Source organism: Numenius arquata, chromosome 9, assembly GCF_964106895.1.
Source record: "Numenius arquata chromosome 9, bNumArq3.hap1.1, whole genome shotgun sequence".
In the NCBI taxonomy this organism is placed as follows: Eukaryota; Metazoa; Chordata; class Aves; order Charadriiformes; family Scolopacidae; genus Numenius; species Numenius arquata.
This window is the reverse complement of record NC_133584.1, coordinates 26,189,279-26,214,765: the sequence shown is the minus strand read 5'-3', so window position 1 is coordinate 26,214,765 and position 25,487 is coordinate 26,189,279. Positions and strand designations below refer to the sequence as shown.

The 25,487-nt window shown below is 43.4% G+C and overlaps 1 protein-coding gene across 2 annotated transcripts; it reads right to left on the bottom strand.

Moving 5' to 3' along the window:
- Positions 1-1,987: 1,987 nt before the first annotated feature.
- On the bottom strand, positions 1,988-24,546 carry IWS1 (interacts with SUPT6H, CTD assembly factor 1). 2 transcript variants are annotated; one of them, XM_074153332.1, is made up of 15 exons: positions 24,343-24,546; positions 23,657-23,772; positions 16,702-17,455; positions 15,905-16,100; positions 15,598-15,655; positions 15,152-15,252; positions 14,261-14,411; positions 12,617-12,699; positions 12,294-12,423; positions 6,399-6,516; positions 5,528-5,639; positions 5,282-5,338; positions 4,895-5,006; positions 4,161-4,321; positions 1,988-2,419 (listed from the first exon to the last, which is right to left on the bottom strand). In XM_074153332.1, the coding sequence occupies exons 1-14, from the start codon at positions 24,374-24,376 to the stop codon at positions 4,193-4,195; spliced, it is 2,151 nt and encodes a 716-aa protein (XP_074009433.1). In that variant the 5' UTR covers positions 24,377-24,546; the 3' UTR covers positions 1,988-2,419; positions 4,161-4,192. The 2 variants fall into 2 exon arrangements, with proteins under 2 accessions (XP_074009433.1, XP_074009432.1); XM_074153331.1 differs by lacking the exon at positions 4,161-4,321.
- Between the last annotated feature and the right edge of the window lie 941 nt (positions 24,547-25,487).

The window sequence follows — 25,487 nt, the reverse complement described above, 5'->3', positions numbered from 1 at the left end:
AAAAGCCAACACACCTCCGCAGCCAAGAAACAACTTTTTATCACCCTAAACCCGAAGGCAGACTGATTGTGTGCACCCAGCCCTCCCCCTTTAAGAGGCTGATTTCCCCACACCCTAAGCAGCTTCACCTACTTAAGTGCTCTATGCCAAAAACGTAGGTGAAATAAAATACCCATGGGCCAGCCCAAGATCCGCTAATTAATTACCCCTTTGAGTACCTACATCACCATAGTCATAGCATTGCCTTTCTCTGCTGCACCTAAGAGTTGGTCTGTGTGACTTGTGTCAAAAGAAGTGTTGATTTTTTTCTGACCTTTCTTACAATGCACTATGAATTTATTTGAACAAGCACACTGATGAGAGGTTTTTCTCCCCCAGCTTTGTTCAACCCCTTGTAAAACTCTGTTCTTGCCATTCCACAAGAAACAGAACCACCTTATTTTTTTTTTTTTTTTTTCCCTCAGAGCATGTGATGTGAGCTATTATGATTAATTTTGATGGGAAGAACCTGTATGAGGACTGCACAAGACCACCAGGGTCGGTACTTTAAGCCCCATGACCGCAGTACCAGAACTAGAAGGCGGGCGGGGGGGACGGATGGGACACCTCAACCCATAGACCTTCAGGGCCAAACGGAACCTGGGGACAAACAGCTCAACACCCTTCACTTATTTTTCCACATAGTTGCAGCTTCCAATATGGCAGTAAGGAACTCCATGGCTTTCAATAAATTCTTAATTAAAAATGGGGGGGGGGGAAAGCCCCAAGCCCTTGAGACTCACAACATGCTAAAAACACACCCCTGAGGTCAGTTACTGTGTCACAGGTGTACCTGGCAACAGCGGGTGAAGTGGTCCTATGAGCAGAATTCCTTCAGCAGGCTCCATCCAGCACGGGCCTCCTCCTCCTCCGGTTTCAATTCGTGTCCCAGCGTTCAGCTTTGTTCATTTATTACTGTCACAAGCCCCTGCAGCCTCACAGGAGCGTATTTGAAATGTGACCAACCACGTACTTATGCCGGCAGATGCCAGAGGTACTAAGTGCCTCCAAGATCCCTACCGCAAAGAATTCCCAGAATTATAGAACACACATCCCAACAAACAGTGCTGTGCTCCTCTGGAACAAAGGCGACTTCCTTACCAAGATCCCAACTGCAAGGAGAAGAGTCCTCCTCTTGTAGGCAAGCTCAGATGACATTTTTGGGGGAGAGGTAAAGAAGCAGAGGTACAAAGCGTTGCTCTGCTGTCTTACTGTAGCAGCAGGGACAAAGAAACAGCCGCATTATCCCCCTTAGCACAGAGACAGGACCCTGCTCCTCACCCTGGTTACAATAAACCTGTCAGAACAACACTAGTGGGCTACAGAGCAACACACATTTCAGTCACCCAAATACCAAAGCAAAACAAAAGAATTCACATGGTTTTCAACTCTACAAAAGGATGTCCCAGCAGTATCGGCCCTGCAGCAAAGGCTCCACAACAGCTCGTCTAGGACAGCACCCAAAAAAGGACGTGCCCAGCTTTCTGACATTCAGGCTCCCTGAGCAGCCTCACTCACCTCGATTCCAGAGTCTGGCTCGCTTTAAAAATGATCTATCACAGAAAAGCCCTTTGTTCTCCAATAGCCGTCAGGGTTGAAGGCTTTGCTGTTCTCCCAGAGGATGGATAGAAGTGAAATACTGCCGTCTGTCCTACGTCAAGCATTTCAGCTGGGAGCTGCCGGAATTTCCAGTGGTCGGTCTGCTGGTCTTCTCTTGACTTTTCCACCAGGCTTTCATGAAAAATGAACTCCTTCGACTGGAAGATGGTCGCTATTTCTTATGAAAACCAGTATATGTACATTCCCAAAGACAAAACAACTGATTAATATTAAAAAAGCACTGAATAAAGAGGAAATGGACAATGGTAAACAGAAAACTAACAGTTAGCAGCTTTTCCATGTACCAGGTGGTCCGCACATACATTCTCTTGAGTAACCAACAGACAGCCCCCCGAAAAACAGAAGATGTTTTATTGTCTAAAGTGTTGCAATACAACAAATAAGTGATCTGTACAAAGGACACAATAGAGCAAGTTTAAATACAATCAGGAGAATGAAGTCCCCATATTCACAGTCCTCAGACAACATCTGATACCAGAACCTGAACCAACAATTTAAAGATTCACCAAAAAAAAAAAAAAAAAAAACAAAGAAAAACCCAAACAAGTTGTTAAAAAATTTAAAGGTCTCCAAAGAGTCTATGGGTGTATTGTCTTACAGCAGAGATCATGGGGTATTCTGTGAAGGGTCACAATGGCATCTTATTGCCCTCAATGCTGATTTTCACTGCATGGGCCGATCTGCTTTTTTTCCTGATATCTGTGAATTTCCGCATCTGTTTGTCCAGTCGACTCACCCCTTTCTTAGAGGTCCCCTGGAACTTAAAAAATAAAACTAATAATTACCACTGAAAAAAAGCAGACGTCCCAGAGGTTCAAGAAAAGCAATGCATGCAAGGTTAAACCTGCAAGAGGGAGGTGATGAAGCCACTGGTTCCAGCTGGTTGTGTGTGTGCGTGCGTGTGTGTGTGTGCACGTGCGCGTGTTGTCTACGTGCACGCATTCTCTCCCCACAAAGTGGATAAAAAGGTTCCCCCAACATATGCATCACATACATGGAGGTAGTCGTGCTCACAACCACCACATGGGAAAGCTTTCACCGTACAGGGATTAATAACGGTGTTAGTTGTTCTCGTGCCAGCTGAATGTACAGTCTGGAATAGTTTTGTATCTCTGTTGGCTGGAGTTTAGTGTCAAAATGCACTCACTGCGCTACAGTGTCATAAATACAGGCTTCCTGTGGGGGGAAGAGTTTTAGATACAAATACACAGTAATTGAGGTGGATTGAGTTGACAGATCAATTCCAAACTGCTATTTATTTTCAAGGTCACTGATTAGTACTTATAAAGCAAGAGATTACTGGGGGAAAAAAAGTGGTGTAGCAGGGAGCAAAAGAAATGCCTAAGCTGACCATGTGAGTTATTAGAGGAGTTAATTTCATCTCTGTATTTTAACTGCAAATTAAAGAAAACTGAGATGACACAGCAGTTATTTTGTACAGATAAAATACAGTGATTCTGTAAAGAAACACCACTGAAGACAAACAGCAAGGACCTTCCAATCCGTAGCCATTACTTCCTAGAAAGCAGTTTCCCCTAACCACAGAACAGAAACAATAAATGATGGAAACTCCACACCTTGAAAGTCTGGGAGAAACAGACATATCCAGAACATGCTACTTAATATCTGACAAAAAACATCTATCAGAAACTGAACCTCTTGTTCCCGTCACTGAGGAAGGTGCTCCTGTCACACTGATTTTAAATAAACTTCATTCATAAAACTATTCACTAGTCATTGAAGTTATATCTGGAATTTCACAGTGATTTTTAAAAATATATATTTTTTTTTTTAACAAATAAATACGAAGCTTAAACTCAACAGTTCTCTACCATTTGTGCTAGCCTCTTCCTATCACTATTGGTTTGTGGCAATCCCTGCTCACAGAACTGAAAGGCAGACCAGAAACTGTCACAACATTTCCCATGTTGATGGATGTCATTGATTGACCTCCCTCCACCCTGTACTCATGGCTGGGGATTCTCCTCCCCCTGGTCTGCAGAGGGGTCATTCTCTGCCTCCTGTCAACCACCCCATAAAGTCTCACACCACTCAACTTCTCAAAAAAGTGGGTGTGAAAAAAAACCTTACTTTGTACCAGTGAAACATCAGCCAGAGATGTGAGCATACAGTGACACGAGGTCCTATATTAAGGGCTAAGAACTCCTGTGTGTCAGTTCAGGTAAACCTGTAGAACCCAATTAAGTCAGAACAGCATTCAAAACCATAGGTGGTGCAAAGCTATTTTTGAGTACAGGTATTTTCAATTAATACCTGTCATTTGGGTACCCTGAAGCTGTCGAGGCAGGTATCATGGCAGATGTTAGGTGCTACAGCCTATTTTTTCCTGTACAAGTTCCCTTTTAGGTCACAGTACAGACACGAAAGAACACAAGGAGAGTTTTCCAAGTTTAAGTTAGGGTGTGCACACTCCTTTCCTGTATGTGCAAACTGCCGACAGCTGAAGCACATGCACTGTTCACACCTCCCTTGAGGGATACCTCTCAAACTTGGGGAAGGCAGAGTGTCATGGCTACAGGGGCATCCTGTTGCCTTCAATGCTGAACTTGATGGCCCGATGCACTTTGCTGAGTCGTTTCTGTTCAGCAAACCGTCTCTTGTGTTTTTCCAAGCGACTAATACCTCTCTTAATAGTCCCGGGCTAGAAACAATATCTCAATTAATGCACAGAAGGAGAGATAACAGCAGAAAGCACAGTAATTATTACTTCTTCCATTTACATGTGTTCTACCATGTACTCCCACTTTTAAACTAAACTGTACAAGGTAGATGGATGAACCCAATAAAGCAAGGCAAAGGCCTCTACTGACACTGTTAATGTTTACCAAAACTTTGACATTTTCCCAAACTGGATTATTATCAGAAGAACATAATACAAAAACTGGAAGAGGTATAAAAACAGCAGTGACATACTTATTGAATTGCAGAGCTTTAGTTCAAAAATACTCTAAAATAAGAGGCCTTTACCCTAGAGAGAAACTCTAGAAGAGTTAACATGAATATCTCTTTTTGGTAAGAGAAGAAACAATACCTAAGTGAAAGTATCTGATGAGCTTAAAACAGCCCACTGACAGCAGAACTTAACGTCTACTCAAATTAGAACAGACACTTAGAAGAACCACTGTACTGTACAGTAAGGACAGCAGAAAGGTGACAGATTCCCAGAGACGGCGTAGGCAGAGTCCCTCAGCCATCCCCACACCGCAGAGCTTACCCTGGAGGACTCCATCTCCACGTTCCACTTGGGTCTCACCACGTAGTCCTTGTTGGAAGGCATTGGCACCCTCGCGCGGGCACAGAACCCAGGGTCTCCGGGCCTAAGAGCCCTGCAGAAGAAAAGATGTGACTGTTGGAGACAAATCTTGTACAGGAAGTAGCACAAGCAATATAGAGTGTTCTGCCTCTGAAGCACACAGGCTACAGCCTATTTTTTCCTGTACAAGTTCCCTTTTACGTCACAATACAGACACTAGAGAATACAGACAGAGTTTTCCAAGAAGCATAACTGTTGCCTCTAAATCCTCAAAAATAAATTGCAGTATTGTTAGTAACATTAAATACTTTTTTCTAATAAAAATTGGAAAAAAATAATTCAACCTACTTTTCCTCTCCAGTTAACACCTTCTCCAGGTCCCTGCGGGGAGTCTGACCGCCAGAACTGCAAGAAAAATAAAATTTTATAGGCACAGGAAAGATAGTACCTTTAAAAGACAGTCAAGTGTGGCAAAAGAGAGAGGTCATAACTAAGTAACCTTTTATTTCCCTTAATATTTCCACACCACTTTGTTTTTCCTCGAGGCAGTCTTAGAAAGACAAAGGATTTCACGTTTCTGCCTGCTACTCCTACCTGCTCAATCTCCTTCGCTGAGGCATCTGTTCCAAATCCCTCTGTTCCCTCTCTTCTCTTGTCATGCCTTTGTAGTTTGAGGTAAGGCCAAAGATGGGTCGAGACCATTCATCTATTAAAAAAATAAATAAATTGGTTAACGAACACTAGGCATCTGAAGTTTATCTCCAAACCATTCTGGTGACCAAATACAGCTTTCAAAGTTTATGGCAAGTATTTATGCTTCATTTCAACCGAAGAAATTATTTTGAAACTCTTATTATTTCAGGGAAATCCAGCCTTGTGGACAGTAAGAAAGAGCTTTCATCCATAAAGTCTCTTCGGTGCTGTTGCCTGCTCTTTTAGAATCTCTCTCAGCTCTTAGAATACTAAGCATCAGGAACTCCTGAATATTATATCTTACAAATATGCAAAACAGTTCCTAAAGAACCAAACAAGTTTATAATCAGTTTGCCATCATCCGGGATGGAATGCGCTATACCTAAGACTACAGCTGTCTAAGAAGTAAACTTTTGGTCATTCAGAATCTCTCTGAAGTCCATGGAATAAAGAGTCTTTTGGTAGCACCTTCCTGACTTTGTAGCATATACACGAGGTGCGGACAACTAGACAAGAAAGGATTTGGGCAAAATAAATGCCTTCCTCTGGTTTAGAACAAGAATGAAAGAAGCAGGAAAATGTGTATGCAGAAATTAATGTAACAGCACTTGTTAAGAGCTCCACGAAGTGATGAAACAGGTTAGTGAGATTCTGACTTTGCAGAATTAATTTTACTACAGCCAGAGCAAAAAACACGCAACAGAAAGACTGATGCAAATTAAATTTTTCCAGTGAAATCTCACTGACACAAAGCAAAGGCAGGTTTACATACTGATTAGCTTCCCTGCCATATCCTTGTTGGGTCTCGACTCTTTGGGGTGTTTGTAGAGGTACATCACAGCTCGTCCAATGCCACTGTGCTTCAGGGTCTCTTGGCTCACACTGGGCAGCTGCAGGATAAAGGAAAAGTTAGAAAATAGCAGAAATGGTGTCATTGAGCTTCACAAAAAGACCAAAACCCACCTTCACACTAAGCTTGAAATAATTAGTATTTTTCATTGTCCCACTAGGAACTGGCTAAAGTATCAAGCATCAAAAACTAGAAGTTTGCCTTAATATTCTTGGGTTTTATACACAAAATTAAGTTTCCAGAACTATTTACTCCAAATGCTCTTTTCCTTATATTGCCCAAGAGCTGAGTTACTGCCTTAAAGCATTTATTTCATAAAGATAAAAACTTATGTGGCAAGAGCATTCACATAATTAGCTCAAATGCTGAAAAGCCTACACCGAGTATGATGGACTTTCTGGTGCCTTGAACACTTTAACAAGCCAGAAAAGAAAAAAGACTACCAGAGAGCAAAACTCGGGGACATATAGCAAGTGACTCTGCACTAAACCAACAAGCGAACAGCCAGTCCAACAGGGAACTGGACACTTTGCACATCAACAGGCAGGCAAGGCCTGCCTTGTCTAAATTTAGGCAGAACTCTTGCAAATTCTTACCATGGAGAAATATTTCTAGAGCTTCAGTCAAATAAAGCCAGCAGGGCTGCAAGAAAAATTGCACTTCTACTTCACTATGAAGACGATGCCCCGCTTATTTTATGAATGCAGCAAAGACATATTGAAGTGACCAATCACCATGTGTGAGCCACTGAGAACAGAATCACAGAATCACAGAGGTTGGAAGGGACCTTTTAAGATCATCTAGTCCAACCAATGAAAAAAAAAAAAAAAAAAAAAAACCAACACAAAAAACCAAAAACAAAACCACCACACACGCAACCCACACACACACCACCACACCACCCAACACTAATCCATATTCCCAAGCACTATGTCAACTCCTCTCTTGAATACCTCCAGGGATGGTGCCTCAACCACCTCCCTGGGCAGCCCATTCCAATGCCTGACAACCCTTTCAGTAAAGAAATATTTCCTAATATCTAACCTGAACTTCCCCTGGCGCAACTTGAGGCCATTGCCTCTTGTCCTATCATCTGTAACTTGGGAGAAGAGACCGACCCCCGCCTCTCTACAGCCTCCTTTCAGGTACTTGTAGAGAGCGATAAGGTCTCCCCTCAGTCTCCTCTTCCCCAGACTAAACAACCCCAGCTCCCTCAGCCTCTCCTCGTAAGACTTGTGCTCCAGACCCCTCACCAGCTTCGTTGACCTTCTCTGGACCTGCTCCAGCACCTCAATGTCTTTCCTGTGGTAGGGGGCCCAAAACTGGACGCAGTACTCGAGGTGGGGTCTCACCAGTGCCGAGTACAGGGGGACGATCACCTCTCGGGTCCTACTCACTACACTGTTCTTGATGCAGGCCAGGATGCTGTTGGCCTTTTTGGCCACCTGGGCACACTGCTGGCTCATGTTCAGCCTGCTGTCGACCAACACCCCCAGGTCCTTTTCTGCCAGGCAGCTCTCCAGCCATTCTTCCCCAAGCCTGTAGCGCTGCCTGGGGTTGCTGTGACCCAAGTGCAGGACCCGGCACTTGGCCTTATTGAACCTCATCCCGTTGGTCTCAGCCCATCGATCCAGCCTGTCTAGATCCCTCTGCAAAGCCTCTCTACCCTCCAGCAGATCAACACTGCCACCCAGCTTGGTGTCGTCTGCAAATTTGCTGAGGGTGCTTTCGATCCCCTCGTCCAGATCATTGATAAAGATGTTGAAGAGAACCGGCCCCAGTACCGAGCCCTGTGGGACACCACTCGTGACCGGTCGCCAACTGGACTTCATTCCATTCACCACCACTCTCTGGGCCCGGCCCTCCAGCCAGTTTTTAACCCAGCGGAGAGTATACCCATCTAAGCCATGAGCATCCAGTTTCTCCAGCAGGATACTGTGGGACACTGTATCAAAGGCCTTGCTAAAGTCTAGGTAGATAACATCCACAGCCTTTCCTTCATCCACCAAGCGAGTCACTTTGTCATAGAAGGAGATCAGGTTTGTCAAGCAGGACCTGCCCCTTGTGAACCCATGCTGGCTGGGCCTGATCACCTGGGCATCCTTCATGTGTTGCATAATGGCACTCAGGATGATCTGCTCCATCACCTTCCCAGGCACCGAGGTCAGACTGACAGGCCTGTAGTTCCCTGGATCATCCTTCCGACCCTTCTTGTGGATGGGCGTCACATTTGCTAGGCGCCAGTCGGCTGGGACCTCCCCAGTTTGCCACGACTGTTGGTAGATGATGGAAAGTGGCTCTGCAAGCACTTCTGCCAGCTCCCTCAGAACCCTCGGGTGAATCCCATCTGGGCCCATAGACTTGTTTATGTCGAGGTTATGGAGCAAGTCCCTCACCATCTCCCTTAGAATTACGGGGGCTTCGTCCTGCTCCCCGCCCCTAACTGCTAGCTCAGGGGTCTGGGTACTCGGGGGACACCCTACTCCACTGCTAAAGACCGAGGCAAAGAAGGCATTCAGTACCTCAGCCTTCTCCTCATCCTTTGTCACTATGTTACCTTCCATATCCAGGAGAGAGTGGAGGTTCTCCCGAGTCCTCCTCTTGCTATTAATATATTTATAGAAATTCTTTTTATTGTTTTTAACATCCAGGGCCAGGTTCAGTTCTAGCTGAGCTTTGGCCTTTCTAATCTTTTCCCTGCATAACTTTACTACACCTTTGTAATCTTCCTGAGTCGCCTGTCCTTTTTTCCAAAGGACATAAACTTTCCTTTTTTCCCTGAGCTGTGACCTTAACTCTTTGTTCAGCCAGGCCGGTCTCTTCCCTCGACAGCTCGCTTTCCTGCGCACAGGGACAGCCTGCTCCTGTGCTTTTAGGACTTCTTCCTTGAAAAGTGTCCAGCCTTCCTGGACTCCTTTGCCCTTCAGGGCTGCCTCCCAAGGGACTCTGTCAAGCAGACTTTTGAAAAGACCAAAGTCTGCCCTCCGGAAGTCCATGATGGCAGTCCTGCTGGTTCCCCTTCTTGCTTCCCTGAGAATCAGAAACTCTATCATTTCATGATCACTGTACCCCAGACGGCCTCCAACTGTTAACATCCCCCACAAGTTCCTCTCTGTTTGCAAACAGCAGATCAAGTAGCGCTCCTTCCCTAGTTGGCTCACTCACCAGCTGTGTCAGGAAGTTATCCCCAACACACTCCAGGAATCTCCTAGACTGTTCCCTCTCAGCTGTATGGAGTGCCCAGCTGATATCTGGTAGGTTGAAGTCACCCACCAGGACAAGTGCAAGTGATCTCGAGACACCTGCTAGCTGCTTATAGAACATTTCATCAACCTCTGCATCCTGGTTGGGTGGTCTGTAATAGACTCCCACCACAATATCAGCCTTGCTGGTCCTCCCCTTGATTCGTACCCACAGGCACTCAACTCTACTATTACCCTCATTTATCTCCACACATTCATATTCCTCCCTAACATACAGGGCCACTCCTCCTCCTCTCCTTCCTTGCCTGTCCCTTCTGAAGAGCTTGTAGCCATCCATTGCAGCACTCCAGTCATTCGATTCATCCCACCACGTTTCCGTGATGGCAACTACATCATAGCTTTCATGCCATACAATGGTTTCCAGCTCCTCCTGTTTGTTGCCCATACTACGTGCATTTGTGTAAATGCACTTTAGCTGGGCTAGTTTTCTTGCCATTTTTATGGGGGGGTGAGGCCCAACACCTCCCTGACCATGCTCAGACCCTTCTGTGGTATCCAGCCTATCACTGTCCCTCATGTCATTACCACATGGGTTACCATCCTCCACCTCTGCTGAGGCAACAGGCCACAAGACCTTGCTAGCACTTTTACCCATCGGCACTGGTAATCTGCTCCCAGGCTCCTCCTTAGTAATCCTGCTTTCATCCCCATCCCCCTTCAACCCTAGTTTAAAGCCCTTTCAATGAGCCCTGCTAATTCTTGTCCTAATATTCCTCTTTCCCTTTGGGTAAGGCTTGCCCTACCAGTTGCCACCAGGTCTAATGTCCTATAGAACATCCCATGATGAAAGAAACCAAAGTTCTGACGGTGACACCAGCCTTGGAGCCAAGAGTTAATCTGCTGGCTCTTCCTGTTTATACCCTCATCAATCCCTGCAAGTAATGGGATGGAGGAGAACACAATTTGTGCTCCTGATCCCTTAACCAGCTGTCCAAGGGCCCTAAAGTCTTTTTTCAGGGCCCTTGGACTACTGTTAGCTACCTGATCCCTGCCTACTTGAAATACCAATAATGGATAGTAATCCGAGGGGCGGACCAGGGCAGGGAGATTTTTCTTTATATCCTTAATCCTGGCCCCAGGGAGGCAGCAGACTTCTCTGTGGGAAGGATCCGGTCTGCAAATGGGGCCTTCTGTTCCCCACAAAAGAGAGTCACCCACCACAATTACCTTCCTCTTTTTTTTTGTTGCTGAAGTCCGAAGGCGTGGGGGTGGCTGGCTGACTCTGGGTAGTTCACTGACTAAATCCTTGTCCCTATCCTCGTATGCCTGGCCCTCGACTTCCAAAGCACCGTACCTATTTCGTAGGTGCAACTGGGAAGGTGACAGGGGCTGGCAGGAGTTTTGCTTGCCCTTCCGAGGAGGGACCTGCCTCCATTCCTCATTGTCCCTTAGGTTCCTTTCTTCTGCCTGGTGACAAGCAGAAGGGAGATCATCCACATCCTGCAGAGCCTCTGCCCCACTCCTACGCCTCAGTGTACGGCTCCACCAATCTATTTCGCTTTCACTGTCTCTAATACTTCTAAGTCTATCCACCTCTTCCTTCAGTTCAACCACCTGCCTGAGTAGGTGGTTTATTTGATCACACCGCACACATGCGGTGTCTCTGGCTCCACTAGGAACACATGCCAGGCTGAGGCATTCACTGCAGCTGGAGACCTGCACAGACACGTGTTTTTGTGGGACCTCCGTCTGAGTTTCCACATTCTTCCTTGTGGGGCATTTTGCACGTGTTGGGGCCATGTTCTTGTCTAGAGCCACGAGGGGATCGACAACTGATGGCTGCTCCCACCCGCTGTGCGCTCGTGCGCTAATATATTTGCCCTTGCTCTCACGCGCACCCAGCACGCGCTCTGACTCTGCTGCGGCTAGCTGCCGCTGTCGCTGTCCGCGTGGTCTGGGCGAAGCTCGCGCTATGGCCGCTTTTAAGTTTGCCGCGGCTCGCCCGGCCCGCCCCCAGACACGTCAGCCTCTCGCTCCCTCTCGCGATTCCCGAGTCCTTTCGGGCCTCTCCGCCTTCCCTCGGCCTCTCCGTCTCCGGGAAGCCCCCTCTAGCTCGAGTTTAAAGCTGCAGCACTCACCGCTGCCGCTGTCGCTGTCCGCGTGGTCTCACGAGGGACAGTAAGTGACGAAGCAGTTTAGATTTATCAAGAATCTAGAAATACCATAGCACATAACTCCCTGACAGAGGGTAGAGAACTTCATGTGTGTAGTTCACCTGAGACTCTCAGAAATGCCTTCTGGCCTGCTGCTGGCAGAGCTATTCGCTTTGTTGGGAACACAGGCACAATTTTTCTAACAATTAAGTGCCTGAAGTTCCCCAGCCAAATTTTGTTCAACTACAGAGCACATCAATAACATAAGAAAGACTCATTAAAACAACGCAACTTTTAAACAAACACATCTGTTTTGCAGTTTGTGTCCTTCTGTATTTCACTGCATGGTCCATTGGTAGCAGCCTACAGTACATTTACCACCAAACATTTCCCTAAAGCACGTGCTGGTAAAACCATGGAGAAGCCACGAGTCAAATATGGTTAAGCGTCAAGTTTCAAACCTCTTGCAGGATCTTCAGCAGCTCCTCTCGTATCTTTAGTGCTGGCAGACTTCGGTCTGGGAGAGGAGAAAGCCACTCTTTGATGGCAGACATAACACCACTATCAATGAAAGTTTCTTTGAGGTCCTGCCTAGAAAGTTTACAGTAAAGAGAAGCCACAAAGTCATAATCAAAATCTTAAGATGTTCTAACTCCAGCATTTACTTGGACGAAAGAAAAGTGTTTCACTGCATACTCAGTGCCACTGTAATGTAAGCCCATAAAATCTACCAAATCCCCAATTATCCCCAAGGTGATAATTAACTGGGAGAACAACAACTCACTTTTTAAGATGCATAACTACAGTTGGTAGCAAAGTTAATTTCTTTAGTGCTGGTTTCTTTTGTGTATTCAGCTGTCGATCCTCCTGTAGGGAGTTGAAGAAGTGCAAGTTAATCAAAAGAAGAAATCAGCAACTCTCATCCCTTACAACATTTACCGGAAAAAGTCCGTTTATTAAACAAGAAGTACAACTCTGGCAGGGTTACACTAACTTTGTACTCTGCTCCATCTTCTTACAGCCCCAAAACACATTATATGATGATTCCCTTAAAGAAGGGTTCCCCCACCGTAGCCAACTTTTTCCTTAAAGGCATATTAGGAGATTCCCCCCAAAATTACATGTTTTTCTATTTCATGATTAAGGTCTATTGCAATAAACTGGAGATTTGCAGAGTCCTCCATGCTAACTATGCATAGCTAACCTAGAAACTTTGCTAGTAAAATCTCACCTGAACAACAGAAAAACAGCTAAGCAAAACAACGAGAAGTGAGAATATACATATTAATTTAATCTAAGAATGTAACTGGATAACCTTGAGCTTTTGGATGAAGGAGCATAACAGCACATAAATGTGCACAAAGTCTAGGTTTCAAAGTGACTATCAGCCAAGGCCATAATGTCGCTACCGTGGTAACTGTGCTCTTTCTGCACAATGTTTTTATTTTATTTCTGCACAATATTTTTTTTATGCAAAGGAGGAGATACTTCTAATGCCCTTCTGCCCCTCTTCATGCCCCAGAATGGTTTGACAGGCACATGCTAGAGAATCAAAGACACCACAGTATTGGAGCTCAGCTCTTCCTACTTTTGAAAAAGTATTTCAAACTTTATGGTTTCATTTGAAACATTTGGCAATCATCTCAGAGACGGGCAAAGTCTCAGTTGCCTCCCAGATCACTATCTCACTCTCCCCTTCCTCCCCACGCACATTGTCCTTCTTATCTTTTTCTCAGGAAGATTATTTATTGTTGATATTTGTAAGATTTCTCTTTCTGAAGTTCCCTGTATATTCCCCTTAAACGGTTTTAATGAGCTTTGCAGAGCTTTCATTTGATTGCTACTGCAACAAAACTGTAATCACAACAGAAGACACCTGACAAAATACCAGACCCCAATAAACCTTGAACAGTAACATATTAAATATGACTCCTTGAAAAAGGCAGTCTGCCAAGGCAGAACTTCCCATAATTTTGTTGCTCTACCATCGTTTACACTGCAGTGTTGTCATTCAAACAGTTTAGAAAAGGGTTCTTCTCAGGAACAAACGCTCAAGTATTACATATGCTAGTAATTGTATGATGAAATGAAAATACAGTCCCTTTCTCAGTGTTTCATATACTTCTTTATATATTTTATAGAACACATATTTATCCCTTTTTATAGGACAGCTGATCTCAGCTGATCAAGGTTTACCAAGTCAACTAATTTCAATTTCTAAAATGAATAAATATTTTCTCCAAATTTTAACAGAAGAAATGTTTTTAATTCAGAATAGCAAAATAACATTTAAACAGTTATTTAGATATTGGAAGCTTTCCATAGTGCGCAGATTACTCCTCCTGAGTACCAGCCAGATTTCTGTATTTTACTTATCACAAGATTCTCCTATGGAATGGAACTAGGCTCTGGAGCCTAGAAAACTCACCTCAGCAGCTTCATTCATCTTCACAATCATAGCACTGACCACATCATCTGCATCACTAATAAAAGTTCCACCATCGCGGTTTCGTCTACGCTTGCCACTCATACTCTTCTTTCGTTGCAGCATCATGTCAAAATCTGACATGAAGTCCATGCTGAAATGCAAGAAGAGAGTTTACTGATGGTCAGAAGAAGGTCAATCTTACTGTCTTAGTAGGAAATAATTTTTTTATTTCTGTAGCATAACCTTTCAAAAATTCTCCAATAAATCTGTAAGAATTATGTCTCAACGTCCCTGTAAAATAATTATTTACCCTCATTATACAAACTGGGAAACTAGCAAAGGGCTTGAGTGGCTCAGAGATGCACTCAGAAGTCTACAAGACCTTGCAGAGATAGCTAATGACATGCACACATGTCATATCCAGGATTTAAAATGTGCTAAAGTTGTCACTGAAGCAGGCAAGGATTTAGCTTGCCTGTACCTGCAACACGCTGCTCTGATGCTACCAGAGCAGACAGAAAGGAGCCATGCTGATGGCAAGTCCCTTACACCAGCAGAGAAACACACCTGTGACTCCAATGCTGAAATGCTAAAATGAGAGTTAGATGTTTGTTTGCTTAGATATTAATTTCACTCGGGTTTTGATGCGAACCATGAAATACTGTTCTTTGAAGCAGCATAGGTACTGCCAAGCACTGCCAAGTGACTGAACTGTACAAGCTGAGACAGGACCTTCTGTCGCAGTTTATGAGAACAAACTTTCTGTAGAAACATAGTTCCATGCCCTTCTCAACCAAGAAGTTTAGAGGAGTCCTTCAGTCTTTGGAAGAGCCCTGTCACTAATATCTCGCATTTGCTATTAACAAAGAAGTATGTAACACACTGACTTACTGCTTCCCTCTTTTGATGTTATCATCAGAGTCCGATTCATCTGCCGTCTCCTTTGTGTCTCCATCACCTTTCTCTTCCTCCAAATCTTCCTGGTTAAAACCCTGATGGGTAAAGACAGTGGAAATCAGTGTATGGATTAAGACTCAGCATCTACTCAGGCACCCAACACTTGAAAAGCTTTAGATCAGTCTGCAGAGGATCTAGAAGAAAGATGAACAAAGGCTTCCTAGTTCCACCTGTAACTTTCACACCAGTAACTTTCCCAACAGAAGAGCTGCAAGTGTTATTTAACCCAAAGATACCTCAGTGAGCCCACCAAATACAAAGCTTCCCTCCCACTACAGTGTATCCTTGAATGAGTTCAAACCAAAAGAGTCATTCTGGAGTACCTCCCCATGAAGATTAGATCTAGGAAGTGAACAAGAGACATCCACAATAACACTTACTGTAAATTCCTCTTCTTCCTCATCACCAGATTCTCCAAATATATCTGCAATCAGGTTCCTGCAAAGGTAACAGTAACATTGATCTGTTCAGACTGCAACAGTGAGAAGTGCATTTTCTGCAAAATTTCTCGCGGCCATGTGGAGATCCACCTTTCATTCTGCCTCCTACTACTGACTTTCCCCTTCCCCTTCACACCACCACTGAAGGTGGACAATCACTCTCTGGTTGGGATTCATCCATTCTCCATTCACCATCAGTCTCACTATCTGCAACCCTGAAGGAACTCACATTCCCAGAAGCACTTACTCTTGTTCATTTCCAGATTCACTGTCACTGCCAAACAGATCTTTCTCTTCTTTTTTCTTCCCAGCATTCTCTTTTCTTTCTTCTTCTTCTTCCTCACTATCTGATACAATATTTTTCTTCCTTTTCTCAGATTTCTCTGAAGCAGCATCACTATCTGATTCTTCAACATCAGAAAGGATTCGTACTTTTTTTGCAGCTGCAAACAGAAAGGGGCGTTACTACACATCCTAGTAACAGAGGTGACAACTTGTACTCCCAAAAAACAATTCTCTCAAATTCAATTTGGACAAGAGGGAAGCGGAATAGCCTTCCTACACAAAATCATTGCCATTTCTTAGAAAACACAGCCATTCTAAAACCTGTTTTATTCAATCAGTAACTGAAGTTTTCATACACCACATCTATACATAAAAATTTATTTCAAAACTGACCCTCACCCCCAGTACATGAAAAAAAAAAAAAAAGAGGGAAAATTGACTAGAGAAATAACAACAAAGTAGAGAAACGACCAACAGGAATAACCAACATGACAAGAGATGCCAGTATAAAGCAAGATCCCTGCAATCTCCTCTTTTACTTCTGTTAGACCTACTTATTACTCAGAAGTATTCTATATACATTCACACAGAAATGCAGTTAGAGCAATAGCCTCCAAAAATGCAGTTGTGCTCTAAAAACAAATTTTCTTTATGGCTTCATATTTATCTTAGATGCTTTCTACATGTAAAAACAATGATTTAACTCTAACACTACTGCTTCTCACATCACATTTTTATTTTCAGACTATAATTCCTTACGTGTTTTCTCACTGTCATCCTCACTGTCAGAAAGGATAGCTGTTTTCCTCTTCACCGTCTTCTCCTCCTCTTTCTCTTCTTCATCACTGTCTGATATTTTTCGTCTCTTAGGAGCGTCCTCTTCACTGTCAGAGCCCTGGAATCCTTCCCTTACATGTTCATTATCCGAATGACGAGAATCATTCTGCACCTCCTCCTTCCTGTCCTCCCCATCACTGTCCTCAGACTCTATTTCTCGTTTGTGCCTGGAAACACCCTCGCTCTCCGAGTCACTGGCTGGCTGTTTGCGGAGCTCCTCGCTCTCCGAGTCACTGGCCGGGGGCTTGTGGACCTCCTCGCTCTCCGAGTCACTGGCCGGCGGCTTGTGGAGCTCCTCGCTCTCCGAGTCACTGGCCGGCGGCTTGTGGAGCTCCTCGCTCTCCGAGTCACTGGCCGGCGGCTTGTGTGATTCCTCATTTTCAAAATCACTACTGTGATCTCTGGGGGGTTCTCCATTTTCAGAGTCACTTGCTCGATGATTTAAGGCATCTTCATTTTCAGAGTCACTTAAATGCTGATTTGGACGGTCCTCAGCATCAGAATCACTGTCTTTCCCTCCATGAGCTGCTTCATTGTCTGAATCACTTCCGTTGTGATTTGGAGGCTCCTCATTATCTGAGTCACTGTCTTTTTGCCTTGGGATATCTTCATTTTCAGAGTCTGTCACATGAGACTCTCCCATTTGCCCATCATCTTCTCCATCACTGTGTTCATTCTGAAAGAGATAAATAATCTCAGGCAACTAAGCAAAAAAACCTTAAAAAGTAAACAAAAGCATTCTGAATTTTCACTTGTCCTTCCTCCAATTTGATTACCCAAGGTACTACAAACTGAAGTACTTTCTACACAGAAATAATTATTAGACAATTTGCATCAAAGGACTATCAAATACTTCAGAACAACAAAAATATTAAGAGATCAGTGGAAGTCTGTCCACCCTGCAGCTCAACCCTATTTTGGAAATGGTAACAGAATTTAAAAAAAAAACACAAAAAACCAAAACCCACAAATAAACATGTCTAAGGAGGGTCCAGTTCTTCGAGAGAACTCCTCAAAGGAAGTGCTTATTGCTTTTATTTTAAGAAGTCAAACCTTCAAAGTGGTTTAGTCCAAACCCCCGGTAATAAGGCAAGAAACAGTATCTCACACTTGTGGGTTTTTGTTTGGTTTTGGTTTGGGTTTTTTTTTTTTTGGTTTTTAAGATCTCAAAGAGATGGTTTTTGATATGAAATACATTCTACTGAAACTACACTTGCATGACTTCCCAAGTGAAGCTTGAAAGAGCTTGTGCCCTTTCTTCTTTGCCAAGGAAAGTTCTTTAGGAAGACATCAAGACCAAAGCCCACCAAAAAACAGGAGTATTTTTTAGTCAGACCTGTCAGAGTGTTACTGTTAACAAGCTTTGTGTTTCAATGTGTAAGAATGTAAGAACAGATTCAATGCTTCTCTCTCTTAAGCTGATAGCTCCCAAGCCTATCCAGACACCTAAGATAACCTACACACAAATACAGTGATGTTCTTATACTTTAGAATTGAAACACAACCCTTTATGTCTTTTTCGACATGGCAAAACATACTGAGCTCCACGCTCCATTTTTGGAAAAAACTTTCCATGAGCCACCTGCCGATATCATTACTGACAATATCACATTTCTACTTGGAAAAAAAAATCTCAATTGCATTTACCTAAGAAAACAAAGTTAGACTCTTGAATACCCATGTCATTAACTCAATACACCTCTCACAGTCACTGTCACAATAATCCCATTTTCAACTGAAAAGAAGAATCCTGTAAAAGGAACTTCTTTTCTACATGCTCCACTCTTCAGCCAGGCTTTCCTCAGGGGTCATTTTGTCTCAGCTATAGACTCCTTCCACTAGCATATTTGCAAACTCCCATTGTCCTAGGAGATGCTTTAAGACCTGTATGTCCTGGAGCTTCCAAATCTTTTGTCAGCAATATAATTTCCTTGGAAAGACAGACTTTCTATCTATTTTTGTTTTCTGTAGTCATTCTACTCCCACATTCAGAGGCATAAAAAATAATAGAGGTTTATCTACCCTACACCTACAAGAAACAATACCATTAATATTTAAAACATATGATTAAGAAGGAATTTTAAGTAAAATTAATTTTAATGACTTTTAGGAACTACTCCTTCCAGAATTATACTACATGGTAAATAACATTGCTTTTTAAGATTTTGGACACATTTATTCCCTTGGCTAGCGCTCAATGAAATAATAACTTTGAAATTACTGCAGAATCACTAACAGAAAGTTACTGCACAATGGAAAAAAATCAAGACTGAATAATTTTAGAACATGCACTTCAAATACAACTTTGCTATTTCCATATTACTTAATGCTAGCTAAAAAGAGCTGCTGTGGTAATCTGAGTGAGTAGTTTTCACTTGACTTCACAAGACTGCTTGTCCCTGTCTCTACAGTGATGCTAGTCTTCTGAATCGTGCTGGTGGTATTCAGTATTTTTCATTTCTCCTTACAGAAAGGAAACATGGTTCTGTTAAAACCTGAATCTGGAATTTTAAAGAATTAAACAGGAAGATTAAGAAGTTACAGAACTGAGGATGTCCAGCTGAGGAAGACCATGCATGCACCCAACTGCTCTCAGCTTGTTATGGGATTTTATTTACTTCTTGTTTTCCTTAGGAAAAAATCTGATTGCCCTCTCCTGCCCAGTATCTCTGCTGCAGCCCAGTATCTAAACTGCAGCTGCAAACAGAACAGGAAACACAGATTTTACAGCACCGTTACAGGTAAGGTCATTGAAATGCAGAGGCCTACACTCAAACTGATGTTTATAACAACAGAAATTCTTTAATCCTTCTTTTCCTACCATATAATTTTTGGTGGGTTTGTCTGTCTTGTCTTGATTTCTTATGACTAATGCTGAATAGGTACTAATAATTACATCAGCAGTAATAAGGGATTTTGCTAAACAAAACCAAGGAAAACAATACAATAATCCTATTTAAACTATTAGGCTCATCACCTTTCAGACCTCCAGACTAGAAAGTCTTTGGTGAACAAGTAAACAAAAGTAAAAACAGACTGGAATCCATAATGATCCTTCAATAAGTGTGGCTGCAAGTTATTTATCCACCTATTCAGGGTATATTACTAAATTACAAGGAACTTCCTATGCAAAATACGTGGTAAGAAGTCATTAGAATTATACAGCATTACTACTGAAGTGCTTTATAATATATTGCATCTCTAATCTGTTACTGCAAACTGACAGTCACTCTTGAGAATGAAGATGCTCAGGGAGTGAGAGCAGACACACAACCTAATTAGCTCACGCTGCGAGTATACAGTGCTCTGCACCACAGAATGCCAGTAGTTGCAGCAGCTGAACTCTACTGTGATGTATCACCTAGAGAAGAACCACTTAGATAATACAGGTGCCCCTACACAGGCTGGGCAGACAGGCACCATCTACTCTATCCTGAGTCCGGAAAGCTCAATGGGAGCTAACCCAGAAAGCATGGAGTTATATCCGTCACGTCAGTGAGCCCAGCGGAGAGGTGACACACACCACCTCAGATTCAGAACCTTCACGTAACTCAGCATCCTCCAAAGCAGAGCTGAGGCAGAGCTGACTCGCCCAGAGCCTACACAGAACAGACAGGCCCCATCCACAGCCATCACTGCAAAGGTCTTCTGAACACAATTAATGAATCTGTGAATGTTTTGGAATATACTTGATGTAAAAAGCACACGCATCTTTCAGCAAGATAACTATATACCCTGTAGGATAGTCATCCCTCCACCCCCTGCCTTATCCTTTTTTGCCCCTTTTTTTTTTTTTTTTTTTTTTTTTTTTTACTAGTTCGTCTCTAAAAAGATGTTTTCAAAGAAATCAAATATGCAATTTTGGAGTTTTCTTTTTTCCTCTTCCAAATATTTACTTAAAATAAAAGATCAGACATCCTCAAAAACAAGTAGGTCTCAGGTACTTGCTACTGCATTTTTCTCTAATTCCTTTGCTTTCTTTTCTTCCTCCTCTTTATCTATAAACATTTTAATTGAGATGTCCTTATTTTTTTAACTGAAAGAGTTCTATAACATGAGGCTTTAGTACAGTATAAAATAAGGAATACATCAAAATCAAATTTACAGTGTTATCCTTCTACATAAAAATTTCAGTTAACAAGTAGTTTACTGGATCAACATGCAGCCACTTTTAAGAGGTACTACTTTGATAATTTAGGAAGTTGAACAAAATTGGCCCATCCACTACAATCTCATGAGTGACAATTGTTAAACTGAGGCATACAAAACCATCACAGTCAGATCAGTAAGGTTCTCTTTTTTTTTTTTTCAGAAATGTAAGATATTTGTATATGTCTGTTAACAGTCACAGTCAAACCACAACTTAATTCATGAAGACAGCAGCGACTTGGTGAAGGTGTAAGAATCTGAGTTATTAAAGATTTCCAGGAGAGCCTGACTTGTACAAACACTGTAAAAGTGATTCGATATTCATTACTGTACTAAAACTATGTGTTATCTAATTCTATTTGTCTAAAGCAGAATCGGTAAGGACATCAAGGAGAACATTTATAGATAAAGTGGGACTGGGGGAAGGAAAGCCAGAAAAGAATTTTGGAAAAGAAAAACCCACATACCTGAGACCTACATAAGTAATTCCTCAGGATTCCCCTTTTCTTTAAAGTTAAGAACCTGAAAAAAAAGTTTCAAAGTTTAAAACTTCAGTTCTTTACATCTGAGTTCTAATTTAGAGACGAAATAGTAATTAAATAGACTTAACTGATTAGGCTGTCTCAAAGGTTTTATCACCTTTGAGTGTCATTCCTCCCACATATTCCTGAAGACGAAGGAAATAAGAGGATGAGAGAATATTTTGGGTAAGTAATACGATAAATCACTGAAAGCTACTTCTTTCAGAGACAGCTGCTCCACATTATTGCATTTTGAATTTGATGTAGGGAAAACAAAGAATGTAAGACTTCATAACACAACAAAATACTCAAATGTTTATGATTTGAACTGAATCAAATAAAGCACTAAGGCTTGAACATTCACATTTACTATTGGACAGAAATGTGGCTTAGTTTGGTTTTTTCTTTGGGTTTTTTTTTGTTGTTGTTTTTGAAATGAACTTTCTGAAGTATTTTATCCACAGAGGAATGTTCCACAGCCATCACAGAACAAAGCCCTTGAAATAATGCAGACAGATTAAGAGGATCAGTGACCAATGATAGTAGATCCTAGCACTTTCTAGTTATTTAAATCTGAAAAAGACATGCTGAAGATGTATGTAATAGTCAACCACCTGTTCTTTAGGCCAGATTTCCAACTCCCTTGCCACAGTAAATAAAATTTAAATCCCATGGGAGTATAGAAGAGTAAGAACAAATGACCAAGTTTTCATACACAGAAGAAAAAACTTAGTATTATTGTAGCAACAACATGACTCTCCATGCACTCATCATCGTATTTTTTTTTCCATTAGAAGTACTAAAACCCTTTGAAAGATGGTTATTTCTCCCAGTGAAACACATACTTTTTCCCACACTTCAATCCTGATTGTCACAGTAAGAGATGCTGCCTTGCATCACAATTTCTTCCATTGTAAATATCATAGAATAGTTAAGAGTTGGAAGGGACCTTAATGATTATCTAGTTCCAACCCTGCTGCCAATACCAACACCTTTTAAAAAAAATAAGAAAATCCAAATCTGCTTTACTCTTAAATTCAAATACACGTGAAGAACTTTAATTTTATACAAACGTAAAATCTTCATCTACTTTCTAACTCTGAGGGAAGTATGAATTCAATAAAAGGCTGGAGGAAAAAAAAAAAAAAAAAGATCGCAAGTTATACCACAGCAGAGTTAAGCCTTTTGACACATCAGCCTGCTACAGTATATCACATTGTCCACATTAAGCAATTTTTATAACGTATAACCACTGAAAACCCAGAGTTAATCCTGATCTTTACGTAAAGTGCAGCAAAATATGCAGAGCAGAATGAAATGGCTTTAATTACAGTTTTTATGAGTAGGAAAAGTTCTCCATAACATAACTTTGCTAGCAGAAGACATGACTTCACAGGCCAAAGTTATTCCTTCCTAGTAAGACCTGATGTAATTCTATTTCAAGCCACCAAAAAAAAAAATCCCCCAAATTAAGATTAACTACAAAACTGTCAGTTTAAAAAAAGGGAACCTTCAACTTTTATCAGAGTCTCTTTATAACCAAAACAGTCAATCCACAAGTTAACTGATTCTCCCCCAGACACAACCCTGGATCAAAGCATTACCACTGTTTTTATGGAGTAGGCTTCTCGAAGCAAGAATCTCTTCAGAGGAAGAAGAGATCCCATTTAGAAACCTTAACTTGCTCCTGTTCTACACAGAGACCTACTCCTTTGCCAAGGACAAGGTGAAAACATAGCCCAAAATAGACCTTTTCTCTCAAACGCTCACGTTTGAGAGGAAAGACAGAAGAGCATTTCTTCTTTGCTAAGGAAATCTATGCCTCCATAATGTGTGGTTTTACATTACTGTGCAGAATTTGAGGTAAAATTCCAGATGCCTCATAATCCATTCCTTAGAATTTCAAACACAAAAAGTTTATCTTCTGGCAACTGAGTATAATATTAAACTTTTTTATAGTACAAAACTGTGAATGTTATTATAAGAATTAAGAAGAAAATAAGAAGTACCCTATCCTGCTTATTGGTTGAGAGATTATCCGACACATTTCCTTCTGGAAGTAAAGTTTGCCAGATGGGACCCAGAAGAACAACTGAATAAACACGTAAGTGTCAGTTAAAAGAATAATGCCTCTTTAATTATTTTTATTTTTAAATAAATCAATTAATAGAGCAGTAATCTTTATCTGGACAAAGTCCCAGTAGTACCTCTGAACGGTGCCCTACACTTCCATTCTCAGATCCAGAATGCTGTTCATTTCCTTCATCTTCAACATCAGATCCTGAATCTCGTTCATCTTGCACTGGAGTAGCTCCACCATCATCTGCTCCGAAGTTAAGAAAAGAAAAGTAAAACTCAGTGATATCTCCCAGTGACCTCTCAGAGCACTGACCGCTAAGAGGGAGCGAACGGAGCGCTCGCAGCACAGGGAGCCAGGCGGTGCTACAATCAGACTCTCTACCAGCGCGCTAATACAGAGACGAAGGGTTTCTACTGGGAAGGTTTGAAACGGAACCAACCCACTACAGACACCGCCCGAAGAGATCCCAAAACTACTCATAACACGCACGCAAGCAGCGACAGACACACTAATCAAAATACCGAGCTAATAATAAGGCGGCCGCTGGGCTGCTATCACGCCAGCGGACGCGGCCCCGCCGATGTCACCCCCGGACCCGGCCCGGCCCGGCGCACCCTCCGGGGAGCCCCCGCCTAACCGGGGGCCCAGGCATGACTCCGCCGCCGCTACGCGACACCATGGTGAGCGCAGAAGGCCCCGGGAACGTCCGCCGGGCGGACCGGGAAGGGCGATCCCCGCCGTGCTCAGCACCCTCCCTCACAGGCCCCTGCGCCCCGGGTGTCCCTCCCGCGGGGGACGCTCCCGCGCCGCTACCTGACTGATCCCCGCCGTAGTACTCGCTCTCCATGGCGGGCCGCCGGCCCCGCCTCCCCGCCGAGGCCCCGCGGGCTGGCGGCGAGGCGAAGCCCCCAGCACAACAGCGCTCGCCGCTAGGGCCCGCCGCCTCCCGCTGCCGCTGACCCGCCTCGCACAGGCCCAAGATGGCGCCTCCCCTCCGAACGGCCGGCAACTGCCTCCGCGCATGCGCCAGGAGCGCCCGCCCCCTTACCCCGCGCGCCCCTGGAAGGGGGGCGGCTCTCGCGAGGCTTGGGGGGGGGGGGGCGCCGCCAGGGGGCGCTGCTGGGGTGGGCGGGGCTGCATCCGTGGCTCCGCCCCTCCCGGCCCCGCCCCGCCGGTCAGTCGGTTTCCCACCGTTTAACGTGGGGAGAAACGGAGGTCGGGTGTTGGCGACGGGGCCCTGGCGACTCTTCGCCGCTGCCCCGCAGCGCCTGAGGTACCCGCAACAAACTAGAAAACAGTCATTTTTTTTTGTTCCTCTCCCTAAACTTTTTTTCTTTGCGTTTTTTAAAATATAAAAAAAAAAAAGAGAAACATTTAATAATAAGCAGGAGTGTTGATTCCCAGGAGGATATGGAAGCTCTACAGAGAGACTTAGATAGATTGGATCATTGGGCCAACATCAATGGCATGAGTTTCAACAAGGGCAACTGCCAGGTTCTGCACTTGGGCCACAACAACCCCAAGCAGCGCTACAGGCTTGGGGAAGTGTGGCTGGAGCTGCCTGGAAGAAAGAGACCTGGGGGTTCTAATTGACAAGCGGCTGAATATGAGCCGGCAGTGTGCCCAGGTGGCCAAGAAAGCCAACGGCATCCTGGCTTGTATTAGAAATAGTGTGACCAGCAGAAGTAGGGAGGTGATTGTCCCCCTGTACTCGAGCACTGGTGAGGCCACACCTGGAGTATTGTGTCCAGTTTTGGGCACCTCAATACAAGAGAGATATCGAGGTGCTGGAGCGAGTGCAGAGGAGGGCAACGGAGCTGGGGAAGGGCCTGGAAAACAAATCATATGAAGAGCGATTGAAGGAGCTGGGACTGTTTAGTATGACGAAGAGGAGGCTGAGGGGAGACCTCATCACTCTCTACAACTACTTGAAAGGACACTGTAGAGAGGTTGGTGCT